General features: G+C 50.2%; 1 protein-coding gene and 1 pseudogene across 1 annotated transcript in view; one reads left to right on the forward strand and one right to left on the reverse strand.

Moving 5' to 3' along the window:
- LOC144768685 (uncharacterized) overlaps window positions 1-17,529 on the forward strand; it is a 9,047,330-nt gene that overhangs the window by 2,709,601 nt on the left and 6,320,200 nt on the right. Inside the window, exon 16 of the mRNA XM_078652515.1 lies at window positions 5,448-5,483. Within this exon, the coding sequence (XP_078508641.1) occupies window positions 5,448-5,483 (36 nt within the window). The remainder of the gene's footprint in view (window positions 1-5,447; window positions 5,484-17,529) is intronic.
- On the reverse strand, window positions 13,945-16,791 carry LOC144767041 (uncharacterized; annotated as a pseudogene).

A 17,529-nucleotide genomic window follows, 5' to 3' on the forward strand; every position in this document is an offset into this window, starting at 1 on the left:
GACCCCCTGGTTCGCAACGTGGGACAGCTTGTGAATGGCTCCTGGTCTTCCTCAGCTATGTCTGGTCCTCACAGCTGCAGCGACAAGGTCACCATCATCATTCCTGTATTTTCGGTCATAAGTGGGCATTGCTCTCCCATGCCTCCTGGTCACCTCAGATCGGCATAGACTCTCTCCCCTCTGCTTGCAGGTTCTTCTCTTCAAGAATCCACCCTTGGATTCCACCAGACTCTTGCGCAGTCCTCACCAGCGGCATCATTTCTAAAGGTCTTCATCTCGATCCCAATCCTTAGGTAAGTCGAAGAAAAAATGCATGAAATCGAAGCTGAACTCAACACCTTCCCACCACTCACATTCCAATGTAAAGGTGGAGGGAAGGCACCATACAGCTCAATCTTGCATCAGAATCCATTTGACTTCGGACCCCATCTCGCAACTTGTCCTGGCCCAACCCGAGATTCCGGCACCATACCCCCCTCCGAAACAGTTTGAAGAGTTCCATGAGGGCATGCTCTGACTCTTTCGATCCTTGTCTACTTCCTTTGGCCTAACTGCTGGCCCCATAGAGTTGAGAAGTCACCCACTTGGATTACCACTGGCAGGTTGACCCTCCGCACCAGTTACACCCTCCGAGCCATAACGTGACCTCTCTGGCTCCTGTCCTGATCTGTCTCCAGTGCCAACTCCACGCTGATTTTTGGCGCATCAGTACCAATGCCAACTCCATCAACGCTAGTGGAAGAGTCCCCAGTTGTGTTCTCTGATGTCGAATCAACGCCAGTTAAACCTTGACCTAGGCCGCACCTGGCCTTTATAGAGGCTTCTCTTCCTCCACTTGATCTGCCATACAGCGACGTACGCACATCCTACTTATGCACACCCTACAGATTGACCAACTGTATCACAAGAAGAATTGGCATGATGACCTGCAAGAGTCTATTAGCCTTGATACTTTTCCTGAGTCTAGGCTATACTCACCCCCTGGTCCTGCCACTAAGGAAAGTGCTTCCTATGCCATGGTGATGTGTAGGGCTGTCAAAGTTCTTGAGCTGCAGCTCCCCACCTTGGAGGTAAAGACCAGTATTCTAATTAACTTTCTTCTGAGGGGGTAAACATCTACTGAGCCCCTCCTACCTTTTAATGATTCCCTTATGGATACCTTGTTGAAGACTTGGACCAAACCTTGCTCTGGCTTCCCGTTCACTCACCAAATGACACAATGCCACCACCCTGCCCCGGGAGATCCTGCATTTCTGTCTCAGCATTTCTCACCTGAAAGCTTGGTATGCCGGTGTCTGCGGGCAAACTAATCCCAACACATTTCTGACTACTTCCCCGTTAGAAAGTCAAAAAGGAGAAAGACGTTAAGAAAGCGAGTCTTCTTGTCTACCTACTTGGCGGTTCGGTCAGTAAATGTCACCTGTCTCCTAGGGCGCTATTCCAATACCCTCTGAGATTCTGTGGCTCAAGTCCTCCCAGATGTCTCTGACTACCTCTGACCTGTCCTCGCCTGGGCCAAACAGTATGGTCATGATGCAGCCACGTTCCCAATGTATTGTGGCTTGTACACCATTGACTCCATTGGGCGGGACATTGGCACCAGTGTTGTCATTCGCCACCGCGCTTGGCTGCAGTCCAACGCTTTTTCAGGTGATGTCCAATTGTCCCTCATGGATATGCCGTTTGACTGACTGACTGACTAATCTGTTTGGGGCAAAGCGGACTTTCTCCTCCAGCAGTTCGAGGAAAGCAGGGCCGCAGCCTGCTTCTAGGTCTTATCTTCCCCACATCGCCAACCGCATCAGCTCTGCCGTTCCTTTCGCAGCTTTGGCAGCGGTACCTCATTCCGTCTGTCAATCTAACCCACTCAAGGTGCCCAGCAGTTTCATAGTTAAGGCTGTGGTGCTCCATACTCAAGGTCAACGTGCTATCCCATCTACTACCCCATTGCAGCCTCACCTGCTAAACCCATTTAGCATGCCCTTAGTGGAGCACAGCTTGCCTTTGGGAGTCAGGATCCCTAGGGGTTGGCAGGCCTTAAAACCAGACAGTGGGTCTGAAAATTGTTCAGATGGACTATGTCCTATCCTTCCTATTCCCAAGGCTGAACCTCCCACCGTCCCCACGACAACTGACAGAGGCCTATCTATCCATTTTGCAGCAAGAACCGCAAGCCTCTTTGGCCATAGTGGCTATCGAGGGTGCCCATGCCAGAACTAGGACGTGGTTGTTATTCCAGCTACTTTCTGGCGCACAAGAAGGACGGAGACCTTCGTCCAAATTTAGACCTGCACCCTCTTAATTCAAAATGCTCTTGACTCTTGAGACTAGATGGTGGTGTTCGGACCTGCTTGACGCCTGGTTCCATATACCCATCCTGCTGGCCCATGGGCACTACCTGCAGCTCTCTTTGGTCTCACCAGTACCCCTTGAGTGTTCAGAAAATGATGGCGTTGGTAGAAGCAAATCTTCAGAGGTAAGGGGTCAAAGTTCTTCTCTACCTTGATAACTTTGGGATTCACTATCAATGTGCCCAAGTCACACCTGACTCCTTCCCAGGATCTTCCCTTTTCATCAGCTGCATTCTGATCTCTGTCATGTGTCATGCCTTTCCCCAAGAATGGAGAGTCCATGATATTCAGGATATAAAAACCGATATTTCAGTCTGTGTCCTAGATTTCAGTGACATTGACTCAGGCTACTGGGACTGATGGCCACTTACATCCTACTGTTCAAGCACTCCAGGTTGCATATGTGGGCTTTGCAGTGGAAACTGAAGTCTCAGTGGTCCCAATATCAAGTGGACCTTTCTGACAGTATCCAGATCTCGTAGGAGACTGCAAAAGATCTGCAGTGGTTGTTACTGAACAGCAATGGGGTCAACAGCATACCCTCTTCCTACCCCACCCAGAGTTGACAATGGTGACTTATGCATCGCTTCTGGCCATCTAGGAGACGTAGAGATCAGAGGACTCTGGTCTTTGGCAGGGTTCCAGCTCCATATCAACCTCCTGGAACTGAAGGCCACCCGCTTGGCATTGAAAGCCTTCCTTCTGTCCATTAAAGGGAGGCTTGTACACATGCTTACTGACAATACCACCACCAAGTGAAATTGCAACATCATTGGCGGTGTTGGGTCCTGAACCCTGTGCCAGGATCGCTCCACCTCTTGAAATGGCTTATCATCAAGGGATCTTCTTTGAGGTAAACCACCCAGCAGAATCTTTGAATGCCAGAGCAGGCAAGCTCGGCAGTCAACGCCTAGCGGATCATTAGCGGCAGTTACAGTCAGAGGTGCCACAAGGTCTGTTCTGTGAACAGGGAGAGCCTTGGCTCGATCTATTCCCCACTGCCAAACATGTGCAATATCAGCACTTCTGCACCTTGGAGTTTCCAAGATGCCTCTCGCTACTGGATGCATTCCAACTAGAGTGGAACTCTGGACTCCTGTACACCTTCCCGCTGATACCACTCCTAGCCCTAGTTCTAAAGGAGATCAGAATGACTGGGCCAAGTCATTCTAGTGGCTCCAGTTTGGGCACAAAGAGTGAGGTATCCAGAACTCCTGGGCATTAGCATCTGTCCTCTGATCAGGCTTTCCTTGCGGGAGGACATGCTAAGACAACAAAAGGGCACATGTCTGCACCCCTGCCTTCACAATCTCCAACTTCATACATGAAGATTGAGTGATGACAGCTGAATAGCTTTGACCTTCCATCTTAGCAGCCATGCATCTCTCTATAAAAAACGTGTACGCCTGTCATTGGAACAAATTTGGCATATACCAGACTGACCCCTTCCAGGACAAGTTATCGGACATTCTGTTTGTTTTGTTTCTTGCGTGACAAAGTTTTGCTTGGGGCACAGTTAAGCTTTTGGCTCTTCCTGCCTTTTTACAGCTGCCGGACGAGCCCTTATTTTTTACATCATTGGTTGTGATGCATTTTTGAAAGGTCTACACCATTTATTTTCTTCCTCTCCGTTTGTCATGCTCCAATGGGACCATTAACACGGTTCTTACATATTTGATGGGCATTCCTTTTGAGCTGCATCACATATGTCCCCTGTGGATTCTCACCCTCAAGACTATGTTCCCCATCGCATTCACTTTGAGCAGCGAGAGAGTGAGCTTGACATTTTTAGCGTTAATCTGCCATACACTACGTTCTTCTCAGGCAAGCTGGTTCTGAGAACAGGAGCACCCTTCTGTCTGAAAGTTATGATGCTGTTCTACATCAGTCAAACCAACACCGTGCAAGTATTCTATGTGCCGTCTAACATTTCTAATGAGGAGGTGAGACTAAATCACTTGGACCCCAAAAGAGTGCTAAGCTTTTACATTGATCGTACCAAAGACCTCCAGTGGGACGATCAAATCTTAGTGGAGTTTGCATGGGTGTAAAAAGGTAAAACCATGTAGAAGAGGACAATCTCCTGTTGGATCGTACTCTGCATCAAGATCTGCTACGCATTGGCTAAAAAGCAGCCTTCAGAATGTCTGCAAGCCCATACCACCAGCCCAAAGCTGCAGCACTGTGTTGGCATGCAAATTCCTATACTGGTCATCTGCCAGGCGGTTCTGTGTTCATTGCTCCACACATTCATGAAGAGCTAATGTCCGGATAGCCAGGTTCACTGAGAAGAACATTTCACCCACTGGGTCATATAGGACTTCTTGTTTCATCCACTTCACAGACCTATAATAGGTACTGCTCTGGTATCTATTCAAAAGGTGGGGAATCTGCTTTTAGAAGTCGATCATAAGAGCAAGTTACTTACCTTCGGTAATGCTCTTTCTGGTAAAGACTCTAACTGCAGGTTTTTCACCGACCCTCCTCTTTTTCCTGTTCTGTGTTCCAGGTTTTGTAATCTGCACACTAGTCAATGCCAGTTTGTTGTTGTGGTTTTGTTCTGAGGACATGGACAGTCTCGAAAGCAACTGACGTCAGCGCAAGGGAGTGGCTCTTATATTGGCCTGTCATTTCTGAAGTGAAACAGCATCATTGCAGAGCCGCATAGGGCCACCTACTGACGTGCAGAGGTACTACTTAAACATTTCCGGATTCAGTCTGACTAGCTGGGGAATATTCAAAAGTAGAGGAATCTGGGATTAGCTAGAGTCTCTACCAGAAAGAATGTTACTGAAATCAAGTAACTTGTTCGTTTTTGCTATTTGTTTTCATTTCACTGGGATCACAAAACGACAGTACAGTCAAAGGATGTTGCTCAGTGACTTACTAAATATCTGATCAAAAGACCTAGCGATGCCCTGCTAATTTAAAACTATATTTCACTGTAAAGATTTTCAATTCATTACAGCCTGTACTTACTATTTTTTAGGTCTTTCCTGTCCCTACTCTGCTGCTTTTCAGTAGTACATTATGATTTCTTTATTGTTTGTGTAACTTGTACAGAACGTATTGATCCCTTTTTCTGTTTCTCTGCAGTGGGTGGATACCCAGCTCAATACACACCTCTATCAGGTAAGACGTCTGTCTAGCTGATTACATGTTTGATGAAAGATCAAGGGCATGACACCCTTTCAGAAAATAGATCAGGCAACATACTGTGAGTTCCGTAGAATACATATACATTTTTTGTGTTCATCTAGGATGCTGAATCATAAAAAGAGTGCTTGGATGGAAAAAAAAGAAATCAATACAATTGAGGTTTTAAACACGGCAAATTAGGCTCGGATCCAACTGTGAACATGATGTTGATCAGTTATGGCTGTACCTTAGGATGTCAATACCAGATATAAAATGTAATCATCCTTACTATGGGGCCCATTACGATGTCGGGCGGATTGCCCCCGCCAGGCTGGCGGTAGCCACCGCCAGCCTGGCGGGGGCAATCCGCCCGACATCGTTGCACTAAAGACCCCCCACCATATTAGGATGGCGGGGGGGACCTCGGAGGACGGAAAGACCATCCGCCGCTTTCCTGCCCCGGTCGCCTTGCGGCCGAGGCGGAAAAGGAATAATATGGTGGCGGTGTCTATCGGACACCGCCAGCCATATTAGGATGCCCTTCCTGACATGCTTTTCCGTGGCGGCCAGAAAGGTATGCGGAGACTCCCTGCGGGGGCCCGTTGTGGGTCCCCTGGGAGTCCGGGGGTGGGGGGAGCACACCCCCCCGCATTTCAAAGTGCAACATGGCAGGCACCGCTCGGTGCCTGTCATGTTTTGCTTTGAAATGCACAACGTGCATTTTTACCATTGTGGCGGGCGGCGCTTTCTGCACCGCCCGCCGCAATGGTAAAAATACAGGATGCGCCCGCCTGTGTGGCGGGGGCATCCTAATGCTCAAGGCGGGACCGCCGCTCCTATGGCGGGCGGTCCCGTTTTGCACGAGGATGGCGGGCGGGCAAAGTCCGCCCGTCATCCTAATGATCCCCTTAGTCCCTCCCTGTCCATCTCAACTCTAGTATACCCTTTTCAAGGATCCTTTTTCATTCTTTTCACTTTTAGTTTTGGTGAGAAATGAGCCCCATATTTAACTAATTTTATCAATATATGCTTTTTATAGCTTAGTAACACCTCGCCCTTTCTGCAGCATGGTGTACATATCCCCTGGTGAGCTCTGTTTGAAAATGAGCTAATAATTCACATGCCCAGTCTCTTGACCTGCTTTTGGCCAAAATCACTTATGGAGGGTCAAACATTAGTATGGACTGGCTGAAAACTGTAACGCACAGGCAGAGTAATGCCTGAAGCTGTTGAGCAAGTTTATCAGTGGAAGGGACTTCATGCATCCGAGTAAGCGCTTGTTACAGCTAGGGCACTGTGGCAGAGTCCCCTTAACAGTCATAAGATATGGAATAAATGTTGAGGGACATCTTGCATGGGTGGAAGAGTTGTTGAGGAATCTACGGAGGGACTCAGTGCATCAAAAGAGGGCCTGTGATTGCACTTGGTAGAAGAATCTCAATTCTCCAGTATTAGGGGTGTCTTTCATAGATTCACATGCTTGAATATTCCCCGTTGTCGAAGTGGGAATCCCACGGTAAATAAAATAGCAATAATGCTAAATTTATATAAATATATATAAACATAATATATAATAAAGAAAGGAAATACAACTGATTCCAAATAGGAATGCAAGGTAAAGAGAAAAATCATTTGTAACACATTAGTGTCATTATGTTAGTCCAAATTACAGCCAATCAGGCGCCAGCACCCTCTAGAACCTTCTCCTCAGAAGCTCAAGCCCTGAGATTTTCTACTGCACGTCGTGTGAAGGGAGTCTCCCTGTGCTCTGCTCAGTTTTCAACTCTACTCATCTAGTTTCCAGTGTTTATCTCAACATGTCAAGTAAGAAGTCTTTATTCAGACCTTGCTCTTCTTGTGGGAAGCTGCGCCTTTTTGAAAAGGACCCCCACCAGAAGTGTATCTACTGTTTATACCCTGATCATGAGGCTGCCAGCTGCAAGTTCTGTAGAACCTTTTCTACTAAGACTCTTAAAGACCGAGAAGGCCGTCTTCTCCTTTGGCTGCAACATCTTAAGGACAAGGATTCTGCATTGTCTGATGCATAAAGTTTGCAATCTGGTCTTTCCTCAGCAGCCTCTAAGCGTGGTAGTGTTCAGGAGTTTCCATCTCCTTTCCTCAAAAAGCCTAAATTGGCCTCGACTCTGGCTCCTGTGGTGTCTTCTGCCACTCCTACCACTTCTACGCCTACGAGACCTGGCTCTCAGGCGTCTTCTGCAGCTTCTCGAGGTGTTTCCACGCCTCTTAAGGTTCCGCCGGCGACGGGAGCGTCTACGAGCGTTCCGACGAGGAGAAGAGCATTGCCTGCATCTTCGACGACGATGCTGACTACCACTTCAGCCTTCTCGTAGTCGACGACGGTATCGTCGACAGCCTACACGTCGACAAGGGTTTCGTCGTCGTCTACACCTGTTCCGGCGACGATTCCCTTCTCCTCGTCGACGAAGAAGAGAGAATCCTCGTCGACGGCAGACCCGAAGAGATCGTCGTCGACGACTCCGTCGACCAAGCTCTCGTCGACGAAGACACCGTCGGCCAAGCTCTCGTCGACGAAGACACCGTCGACCAAGGTCTCGTCGACGAAGACACCGTCGACCAAAGCCCCGTCGACAACGACTCCGTCTACGGAGATTCTATCAGCTTCGACGGCGACGGCCCCATCGACGACTTCGTATTCAGTGGTTCGCCCGTCGACGACTCCGTCGACGATTACACCGCCGACGAAGACTACTCCAAAATTACCTTCGTCGACAGTCAAGTCAGTCTCGTCAGCGTTACCGACGATGGCACCGTCAACAGCGGCACCGATTTCGTTTGCCTCTTTGCCGTTAGTGCCATTGAAGACTTCTGAACCTTCTCATCGTCGCACTGCGGTTCCCTGCCAACAGATCTCTGATCCAGAGCCACAACCACCTTTTCCGATGTTTGCAACTACATCTGAGCATGACACGGACTCGGAGCATGAAGTGGACACTTTTTGGGGCGGCACATAGTCCCTCTGATTTAATAATTAAATGTCAAGACTCTGATTCTGACGACGATGGCGGAGACCAAGAGTCTCAACAAGGAGAGCAGTTGGTCCAAGTTCCTATGGCTACCATTCCCTTAACCTTGATCTCTAATCTCCAACATACGATGGACGATTACAACCGCCGTTTTCCAGCAACACCGCAGACCGCACATGTACAATCTCCTGCTCCTGTGTCACTACCTCCACCTTCTTTGCCGCCTGTCTTACCACCTACAACTTCGTCTCAAGTTCAGACGTCAATACGTATCCATACCACTGTTTACCCGCAGGATGCGGATGATGAGGCGGTCCCAGAACGTGAGGACGGAGAGGTCCCTGACAACTCGGATGACGATGCAGGCGACCGGGATATGGCTGAATGGGATGATTATCGGGCACAGACGCCCTCTCCTCAGCCTGGGATCTCGGGTGAATCCCCACCTGTAGATATCGCCAGCTTCCACCTTTTAATGGATAAAGCGGCTCAGCGTTTCAAATTACCACGATCACAACGCGAGGAGGACTGTTTTCTTTATGATTTAAAGATAAACCTTATAAGCAGGTACACACAATCCCTATCATCAATTTCGTTTGGAAGGAGGGAATTAAACTCATGAATGCTCCTAACTCCTTACCTGCTCAAATACCGCGCCTTGAGAAAAAGTACAAGGCCCCAACTGGTTCTCCAGTTTGCCTGACTTCTCACCCCAAGCCAGACTCTGTGGTAACTCAGGCCGCACAGCGTAGAGCACGGAATCCAGCTTCCCAAATCACAGCCCCTCCTGATAGAGAGGGTCGACGCTTAGATGCTATTGGCCGCAAGTTCTCAACGATGGCTTCAACATCTGTCCGGGCAGCCAATGCCTTAGCCATCTTAGGACGTTATGACCGGCAGATGTGGTCAGACATTGCAGATTTCATGGCACTCATACCTGATGCTTCCAAGGCTGACGCCCAACAGATTCTTCGCGATGGTCAGAGGGCATCGGAAGAAATGATCGACTGTGCAATCGATATTGCTAACACAGGTTTCCGTCTGCTTGCAAGTGCGGCTGCACTCCGACGACAAGGCTGGCTGAAGTCCACCTCCTTCCGGTAGGAAGTCCAATCCAAAATACTGGACATGCCTTATGATGGGGAATAGCTATTCGGATCCCATATCGATGACGCCCTTGAGTCCATCAAGAAAGACACCGATACGGCAAAGTCTTTGGGCACGTTACAGTTTCGGAAGCAGTCCTTTCGAGGTGCGCGCGGACGCGGCACTTCTTCCAACGTTCGAGGTGGCCAACAATACCGCTCCTACAATCAGAGCAGCCAACGTTACACGCCCACTCAGCAGTCTCGTCAACAGCCCTCCAAACCATACAGAGGAAAGTCTTCCTATCGTGGATCCAATACAAAACGCCAATGACTTTTGTCACCCTCAAAGTGTTGGAGGACGAATCTCTCTGTTTTATTCTCAGTGGTCCTCGATCACCTCGGACCGCTGGGTTTTGGATACTGTCAAACGGGGTCATTCCCTGGAGTTTCTAGAGATTCCTCCTTGCACGCCACCTCGTGGCCCGCCTCCTCCACATCTCGAGGAGCTTTACCATCAGGTCCGTCTTCTTGTTTTAAAAGGTGCAGTCGAAGTGGTCCCAAAACATCAAAGAGGAAAGGGTTTTTACTCTTGATTCTTCCTCATACTCAAGAAGACCGGAGATTGGCGACCCATTCTGGATTTGAGGGCTCTCAACCAGTTCCTAAAGTCACAATCGTTCCGCATGCTGACGTTACTGGAAATCCTACGTCTTCTATCCAGCGAGGATTTCATGACCACCATAGACCTTCAAGACGCATACTTTCATGTCCCAATTATCCAACACCATCGCCAGTACCTGCGTTTCAAGGTGGGACCAATGCATTTTCAATTCAAGGTTCTGCCCTTCGGACTGCGATCAGCTCCTCGTGTGTTCACAAAGGTACTGGCCCCTGTGGTGGCTCACCTGCGTCTACAAGGAGTGCAAATCTTTCCATATCTAGACGATTGCCTGCTCAAATCTCAATGCCACCATCAGCTGGGTCGGGACACTCGTCTTTGCCAGCAAGTGTTTCAGTCTCAGGGGTTGACCATCAACGTCGAAAAGTCACAGTTTGCGCCTCTGCAAACCAGAACCTTTCCGGGAGCGATCCTAGACACGCAGCTCTCAAAAGCGTTCGTCTCGAACGAGCGACGTCAGAAGAGCCTTCGTCTGGTCTCCCTCATTCGAAGAAAACAGTCCGTTTCTGTTCGGACGTTAAAGTCCTTCTTGGGAATGGCTTCATCTTGTATCGCACTGATCCCAAATTGCAGGTTGCGCACCCGTCCCATTCAGGAAGAACTGGACTTACAGTGGCGTCAGGTCTCCGGGTCCTTCAACGACCTAGTTGCCGTCACAGCTCGCATGAGAAGGAGCCTGCTTTGGTGGGCGCAGCCTTCGAATCTGAAAAGGGGAGTGTCCTTCCTCGTTCATGCTCCAGATCTTACGCTGACGAGGGACGCCTCCCTGGAGGGGTGGGGTGCTCATCTCCAGGGCTTATCCATCAAAGGCAAGTGGACGCCGACGCAACGCACGTGGCATATCAACAGGCTAGAATTGATGGCGATCTTTCTAGCGCTCAAGTCCTTCCTCCCGGTTGTTCACGGGGAGTCAGTGCTAATCCAGACGGACAATACCACCAGTATGCACTACGTGAACAAACAGGGAGGGACCAAGTCTCCACATCTGTCCCGCTTGGCCCAGTCGATCTGGGATTGGGCTCTTCGCCAATACATCACCTTGACGGCTGTCCACCTTCTGGGCGTGTCCAACCTACTGGCGGACTCTCTGAGCAGGTCCACTTCCTTGACACACGAATGGGAACTGCACCAACCGACTCTAGATCTTGTGTTTCGCCAGTGGGGTCACCCAGATCTAGACCTCTTTGCAACACCGGAAAATCGGAAATGCCCGTCTTATGCAAGTTGGCATCCCCACCCCGGGTTCTGCGGGAATGCCCTTTTGATCGACTGGTGCGATCTATTCGCTTACGCTTTTCCGCCACTCCCATTAATACCGCGGGTACTGTGGAAAATGCGGAGGCAGCCCTGCCACATCCTGTTGATCGCACCTCGTTGGCCCAGGCAGGCATGGTTTTTCGGAACTGCTTCTGCTGTCCCAGTGCGAGCCCATCCCTCTCCGTCCCCGTCCAGACCTCCTAACGATGGACAGGGGCCAAGTGTGCCATCCGGACCCCTCCACGCTACAATTGTGAGCATGGAACCTGAGCACCTTGAGTTCGCTGAATTGAACTTATCCCAGGAATGCAGAGACATCCTAGCTCATGCCAGGGCTCCGTCTACCATCAAAACTTACAAACTCAAGTGGAAGAGATTCTGTCATTGGTGCGCCACAGCCAATATCCATCCCATCCATTCCACTCCTGAGCAACTTCTTCCATTCTTCTTGAGCCTCGCTCACTCAGGGCTCTCTCATGCCACGCTGAGAGTTTTCTTAGCTGCAATATCTCGTTTCCGACATGATGGCTCTTCTTCCCTCTGTTCATCACGGATCATACGTCAATTCTTCAAAGGGCTCTTCCGCAAGTTCCCGCCTGTTCAGCGTCCTCCTCCATCTTGGCACCTCAATGTGGTACTATCTCAGCTTATGAAGTCACCATTTGAGCCTACCCATAAAGCGGATTTCAAATTCCTCACCTGGAAGGTTGCACTTCTTTTGGCTGACCTCATCTCGTCGCGTGAGCGACCTTCACGCTTTCACCATCAAGCCGCCTTATCTTCAGTTCAAACCTAACGGAGTGGCGCTCCGCACTAACCCCTCCTTCCTACCTAAAGTACCTACGGATTTTCATTTGAATGAACCTGTGTTCCTCAAGACTTTCTTTCCGGACCCACAGTCTGCGCTTGCATTCTTTGGACATCAAACGATGCCTTAAATTTTACATTGCCAGAACTGCCCCCTTCCGCAAGTCCGACCAACTGTTCATTGCCTACGGACGACTGCGCAAGGGACATCCAGTTTCCAAACCGACTATTGCCCGGTGGCTTTCTTCAGCCATTGCCTTCTGCCACCAACAAGCGGGCAAACCATTGCAGTCTTCAGTGAGGGCTCATTCAACGAGGGCGATGTCTTCTTCCACCGCCTTGTTTGCTGGTGTGCCACTTCATCAGATCTGCCGTGCAGCGACATGGTCCAGCAGGCACACCTTCACCAAACATTACTGTTTGGATGCCATCAATGAAGGGGATACCGCAGTGGGACAGGCAGTGCTTCGCCATCTTTTTCAGTAAGGTGAGCCTCTGTTCCCTCCTCCTTGTGTTACCTGTGATTGCTATGATGTGTTATATGACTGTATTATTATTAGTACTGTCTTGATTTCTTCTTGCTATGCTTAGCAATCTCAGTTCTCGGAGGTTACTGCTTTCTATTCAAGCATGTGAATCTATGAAAGACACCCCTAATACTGGAGAAGAACAATTGTTACTTACCTGTAAACAGGTGGTTCTCCAGTATTGGTGTCTTTCATAGATTCACATGCGACCCACCCTCCTCCCCTCTGAGGCTCTCTTCTCCTCATACGCTCTTGGATACTTTGTGCTACGAAAATCTGAGGGCTTGAGCTTCTGAGGAGAAGGTTCTAGAGGGTGCTGGCGCCTGATTGGCTGTAATTTGGACTAACATAATGACACTAATGTGTTACAAATGATTTTTCTCTTTACCTTGCATTCCTATTAGGAATCATTTTTAGAGGTTTTCAGTTGTATTTCCTTTCTTTGCTATATATTATGTTTATATATATTTAGCATTATTGCTATTTTATTTACCGTGGGACTCCCACTTCGACGACGGGGAATATTCAAGCATGTGAATCTATGAAAGACACCAATACTGGAGAACCACCTGTTTACAGGTAAGTAACAATTGTTCTTATCAGTGGAAGGGCCTGTGAGGGCTGTCTCAGCCTAGATACCTCATAAATCAGTAAGAGCTTGTGAGGGCTATAATATGTGGCGGAAGCTCATGCATCATTGCAATAGCCTTTTAGCCTGAGGGATTTCATGCATCAGTGGAGCAGCCAGTGATGGCTCGGTGGAAGAACTTACTGAATCACTGGTAAGGCATGCATGGGCTAGAACTATGGGATGGAACTCATGCTTCAGTAGAAGAGACTCTGAGGTCTCTGACTCAGCAGAAGGACCTCAAGCATCAGCAGAATATTTATGGAATGCATTCCTCTTTACTGGAAGCACCTGTGATTGCATCGATTCGCTGGAGAGACATCATAGAACCATGATTAGGGGTGCCAACATGATTTTGCAAGTTCTGTCTGAAGGAAACCTCACAAAGCATTGGGACTTATGTGGACCCCGAGCAACTTCAAAAAGTTGAGTGGGTAAATACAGGCTCTTCTAATTCTAAATCTTCAAGGACTGTGTTCCACATGTCTAAAGCATCTGATTCCAGTGAGTGGTTCTAAAGAAAGAATGAGATTTGATCTTGTTGATTCAAACTGCAGTAGCTCAGTAAGCAGAGATGCAGCAGCACAGCTCAGGGAGTCTGGACGGTAGAGCTGTGTGTGTGCGTGGATGGATGATTCTGACTTAGAGACATTCCAGTGAGTTACTCATACACCAGGGCCCCAAAGCTCCACCAAACACAGGCCTTCATCACTTCTGTGATCCCACGCACCTCTGGGGCTTCATATAGCTCTTCCAAAGCTCGGCTGCTGAACTCCGGTTCCACTGATCAAAGTGAAACAAATGTGACCTGTATCATCCAGTAGTACATTCCTGGGGTTTAGATCCTGGCATATTACCCCCTTCTGGTGCAAACCTTCCATGGCCAGAAGGATTTCAGATGCCCTTAGCCGAATCTGCTGGTCGGACAGGCCCATGGCCCCTGTGCTCCTCTCCTCGACTTTGCTGCAGATGGTGGAGGGTTGACACAAAACACCATCCATCCACTTCACTGTCTGAACTGGCACCAGGTAAAACCAATCCTGTCCCAGTGCCCCTCTCTTGTCCTAGGGAGGCAGGCACCTTCATGTCCGGTGCCTCTAAGGCACCCGTAGTTCTGTGCTCATTCTTTGCTGGAAGCATCCCAGCTGTTGACCTTCCGATAACCTTCTTGGCTTCTTTCCCATTTAAGTCTCTTGAGTGCCATTCTGTCACCAACGTAGTGAGTTTCAGTGCTGTCCAATGGTTTGTCCTCCAGGGGTTTGCCATCGGTAGGGTTGCCCTCATCTGGGGTTTTGGCTCCAAGGCACAGTGTATTCTGGTTGCCCACCATGTTAGAGTTTGATTGATGTATTTCTGTTATGTTTGCCACAGTAGGTAGCCTGGGCCCACAATCTGGCCTGGGAATTGTGTCCTGTACTAATCTCCCCTTAGGACAATGGTGATCCAAGAGAGGAACCTTGCCTTGTAGATTCCTATCTATCCACAAGAGCCCTCGACTCTGGTGACCAGAGATCCTGGCCACTGTGGGTTATGGAACCGTTCTCCTTAGTAGGCTCTCTTTGGATCAAATGGGAATAGTCGGCTGTAAGGTAAGTGGGGTATAAAGTAATCAACCTTGGTCCTTGTTGTTGCGCTCCCGCTCTAATGTTATTTATCGGGCCAATGCAGACTGTGCCAGATGAAATACTGCTATATGACCCACAGCCAACAAGATAGGGGTCCACTGATCCTTCCTGATAAGAGGATTGACTTGAACACTCATCTCAGCTGGATGAGCGACCTTTGACCCTGTCCTCAGGTAGGTCGCCCCCCAGCCGCCACACGGTCCTCCTGTGATGCTGCCCCCGCTGTCGCCTTGCCCCTGCCGCTGCCTGGTGCTGCGTGAGTCTTGCCCCTCGTTTTTCATTTTGCCTTAGATTTTGTTTTGCATTCTGTACTCCCCCTTTTTCACTTCTGCTGTGCCCTTTGTACCCCTTTTTGCCTTCTGTGCCCCCTTCCCCTGCATTGGCTTCTGTGTCCTCCCCGCTCTTTTCCCCGGTCTCCCGCTGTGCCACCTCTCCAGCCGCTGCGTCCCTGCGGCCCCGCCCCCCACTGTTCTCATTCGCCACCCCACTCCCGCCTCCCAGCTGCTCCTCCCTCCCACTGCCTCTCATATGTAGGCCCGCGGCGGTGAAGGAGCGACCTTTGACCCTGTCTTCAGGTAGGTCGCCCCCCCCCAGCCGCCACACGGTCCTCCTGTGACGCTGCCCCCGCTGTCGCCTTGCCCCTGCCGCTGCCTGGTGCTGCGTGAGTCTTGCCCCCCGTTTTTCATTTTGCCTTAGAGTTTGTTTTGCATTCTGTACTCCCCCTTTTTCACTTCTGCTGTGCCCTTTGTACCCCTTTTGCCTTCTGTGCCCCCTTCCCCCGCATTGCCTTCTGTGTCCTCCCCGCTCTTTCCCCCGGTCTCCCGCTGTGCCACCTCTCCCGCCGCTGCGTCCCTCCGGCCCCGCCCCTCGCTGTTCCCATTCGCCGCCCCACTCCCGCCTCCCAGCTGCTCCTTCCTCCCACTGCCCCTCATATGGAGGCCGCGCAGCGGACGGGCAGCGGACCCGTCCGTGCCTGGACCGCGCCCAGCGCCAGAACCCCTGGTCCCCGCAGGAACCAGGGTACACGACTGAGATAAGGCACCGCCACCCTCAACACCGGACGCTCACCCGCCTGCTACCGAGCCACTCCGAAACGAACCCACGGACCCTTCGCCTGCCAAACCTGCAAATTCACATGCCTCCTAACCTGCACCCCGCCCACCGAACAAAGCAACAACAACAACAACCTCAAGTGCATCCTCCTCAACGCCCGCTCCGTCCACAGACACGCCATCGAACTCTGGGACCTCCTCGATACTACAGCACCCGACATCGCCTTCCTCACGGAAACCTGGATGAATGCCTCCTCGGCCCCTGACATCGCCATAGCCATCCCGGACGGCTACAAAATCACCCGGAAGGACCGCGTCAACCAAAACGGAGGAGGAATCGCCATCATCTACAGGAACACCATCAGCATCACAACCAACGCCGAAGACACAATCCCCGCTGCCGAACACCTACACTTCCAGATCCACACCAACCCCAAGACCACACTCAGAGGAACCCTCGTATACAGGCCCCCGGGCCCGCGCACACAATTCAGCGAAACCCTTGCCGACCGGATCTGATCGATGTACACACGGGTCTGGGACAGTGCTCTGGAGCAAGTGACAGGTTTCAGCCTCTGGGCCAGGCTGACCCTCCATACAGCTCCGGTTCATCTCCGCTTCTGTCTGTGATCATCACGGTCCAGCCCACCCAATGGGTCTTTTCACCTGCAGAAGGCGGGAGCAGCATCTCATCCGGGCAGCCACTACTTCCGTTTCAGGGGTCACCACCTCCGCGCCCGACGACCTGCGCCACCACACTCACTTCTCTTCAGACGCTCTCTCTGTCAGCGTCCCACTCTCCTCTCTACTGCGCTTCTCTTCCCTTTACTCCCCTCCCACGTGCAGCTCAGTGCCCGATTCACTCCCCCATACCCCCTACTATCCTAAATACTCCCTCCTCATTTACAGTCCTTATTATGACCTGCTTTCTGGCCCCTTCCCCTTCTCCTCTATCTGTAGTATTCCCCCACTTCCTGCCTAAAGTGCACGCTTCCGACCTTCGATGCTTTATTCCTAACGTAACACTGCAGTCACAGCGCTAGACTGCAGAACACGCTCAGGAAGGACCCGATTGGCTGCTGATCTCTCAATTTTCGTATTACACTAATAATGAATAATGTTTCATTATTCACTATCAGTGTCATTAAAATATGGAGTACAATTAGCTGGAATATTACCTACCCTGGCAGCCTCATTAAGTAAAAAAAAAAAAAGAAAAGCTTTTAAATGCATGCGTGCTTGCAGGTGAATGTGTGTTTACGTGAGGGAGTGTGTGTAAGTGTGAATGTGTGTGTATTGTTGTGCCCTGCGCTGGTTAGGTGACTTAGGCCTTGCTCTGGCCTGTGGCGCAGCGCGGGGCAGGTTGCGCACC

The sequence above is a fragment of the Lissotriton helveticus genome, chromosome 7, assembly GCF_964261635.1.
Source record: "Lissotriton helveticus chromosome 7, aLisHel1.1, whole genome shotgun sequence".
In the NCBI taxonomy this organism is placed as follows: domain Eukaryota; kingdom Metazoa; phylum Chordata; class Amphibia; order Caudata; family Salamandridae; genus Lissotriton; species Lissotriton helveticus.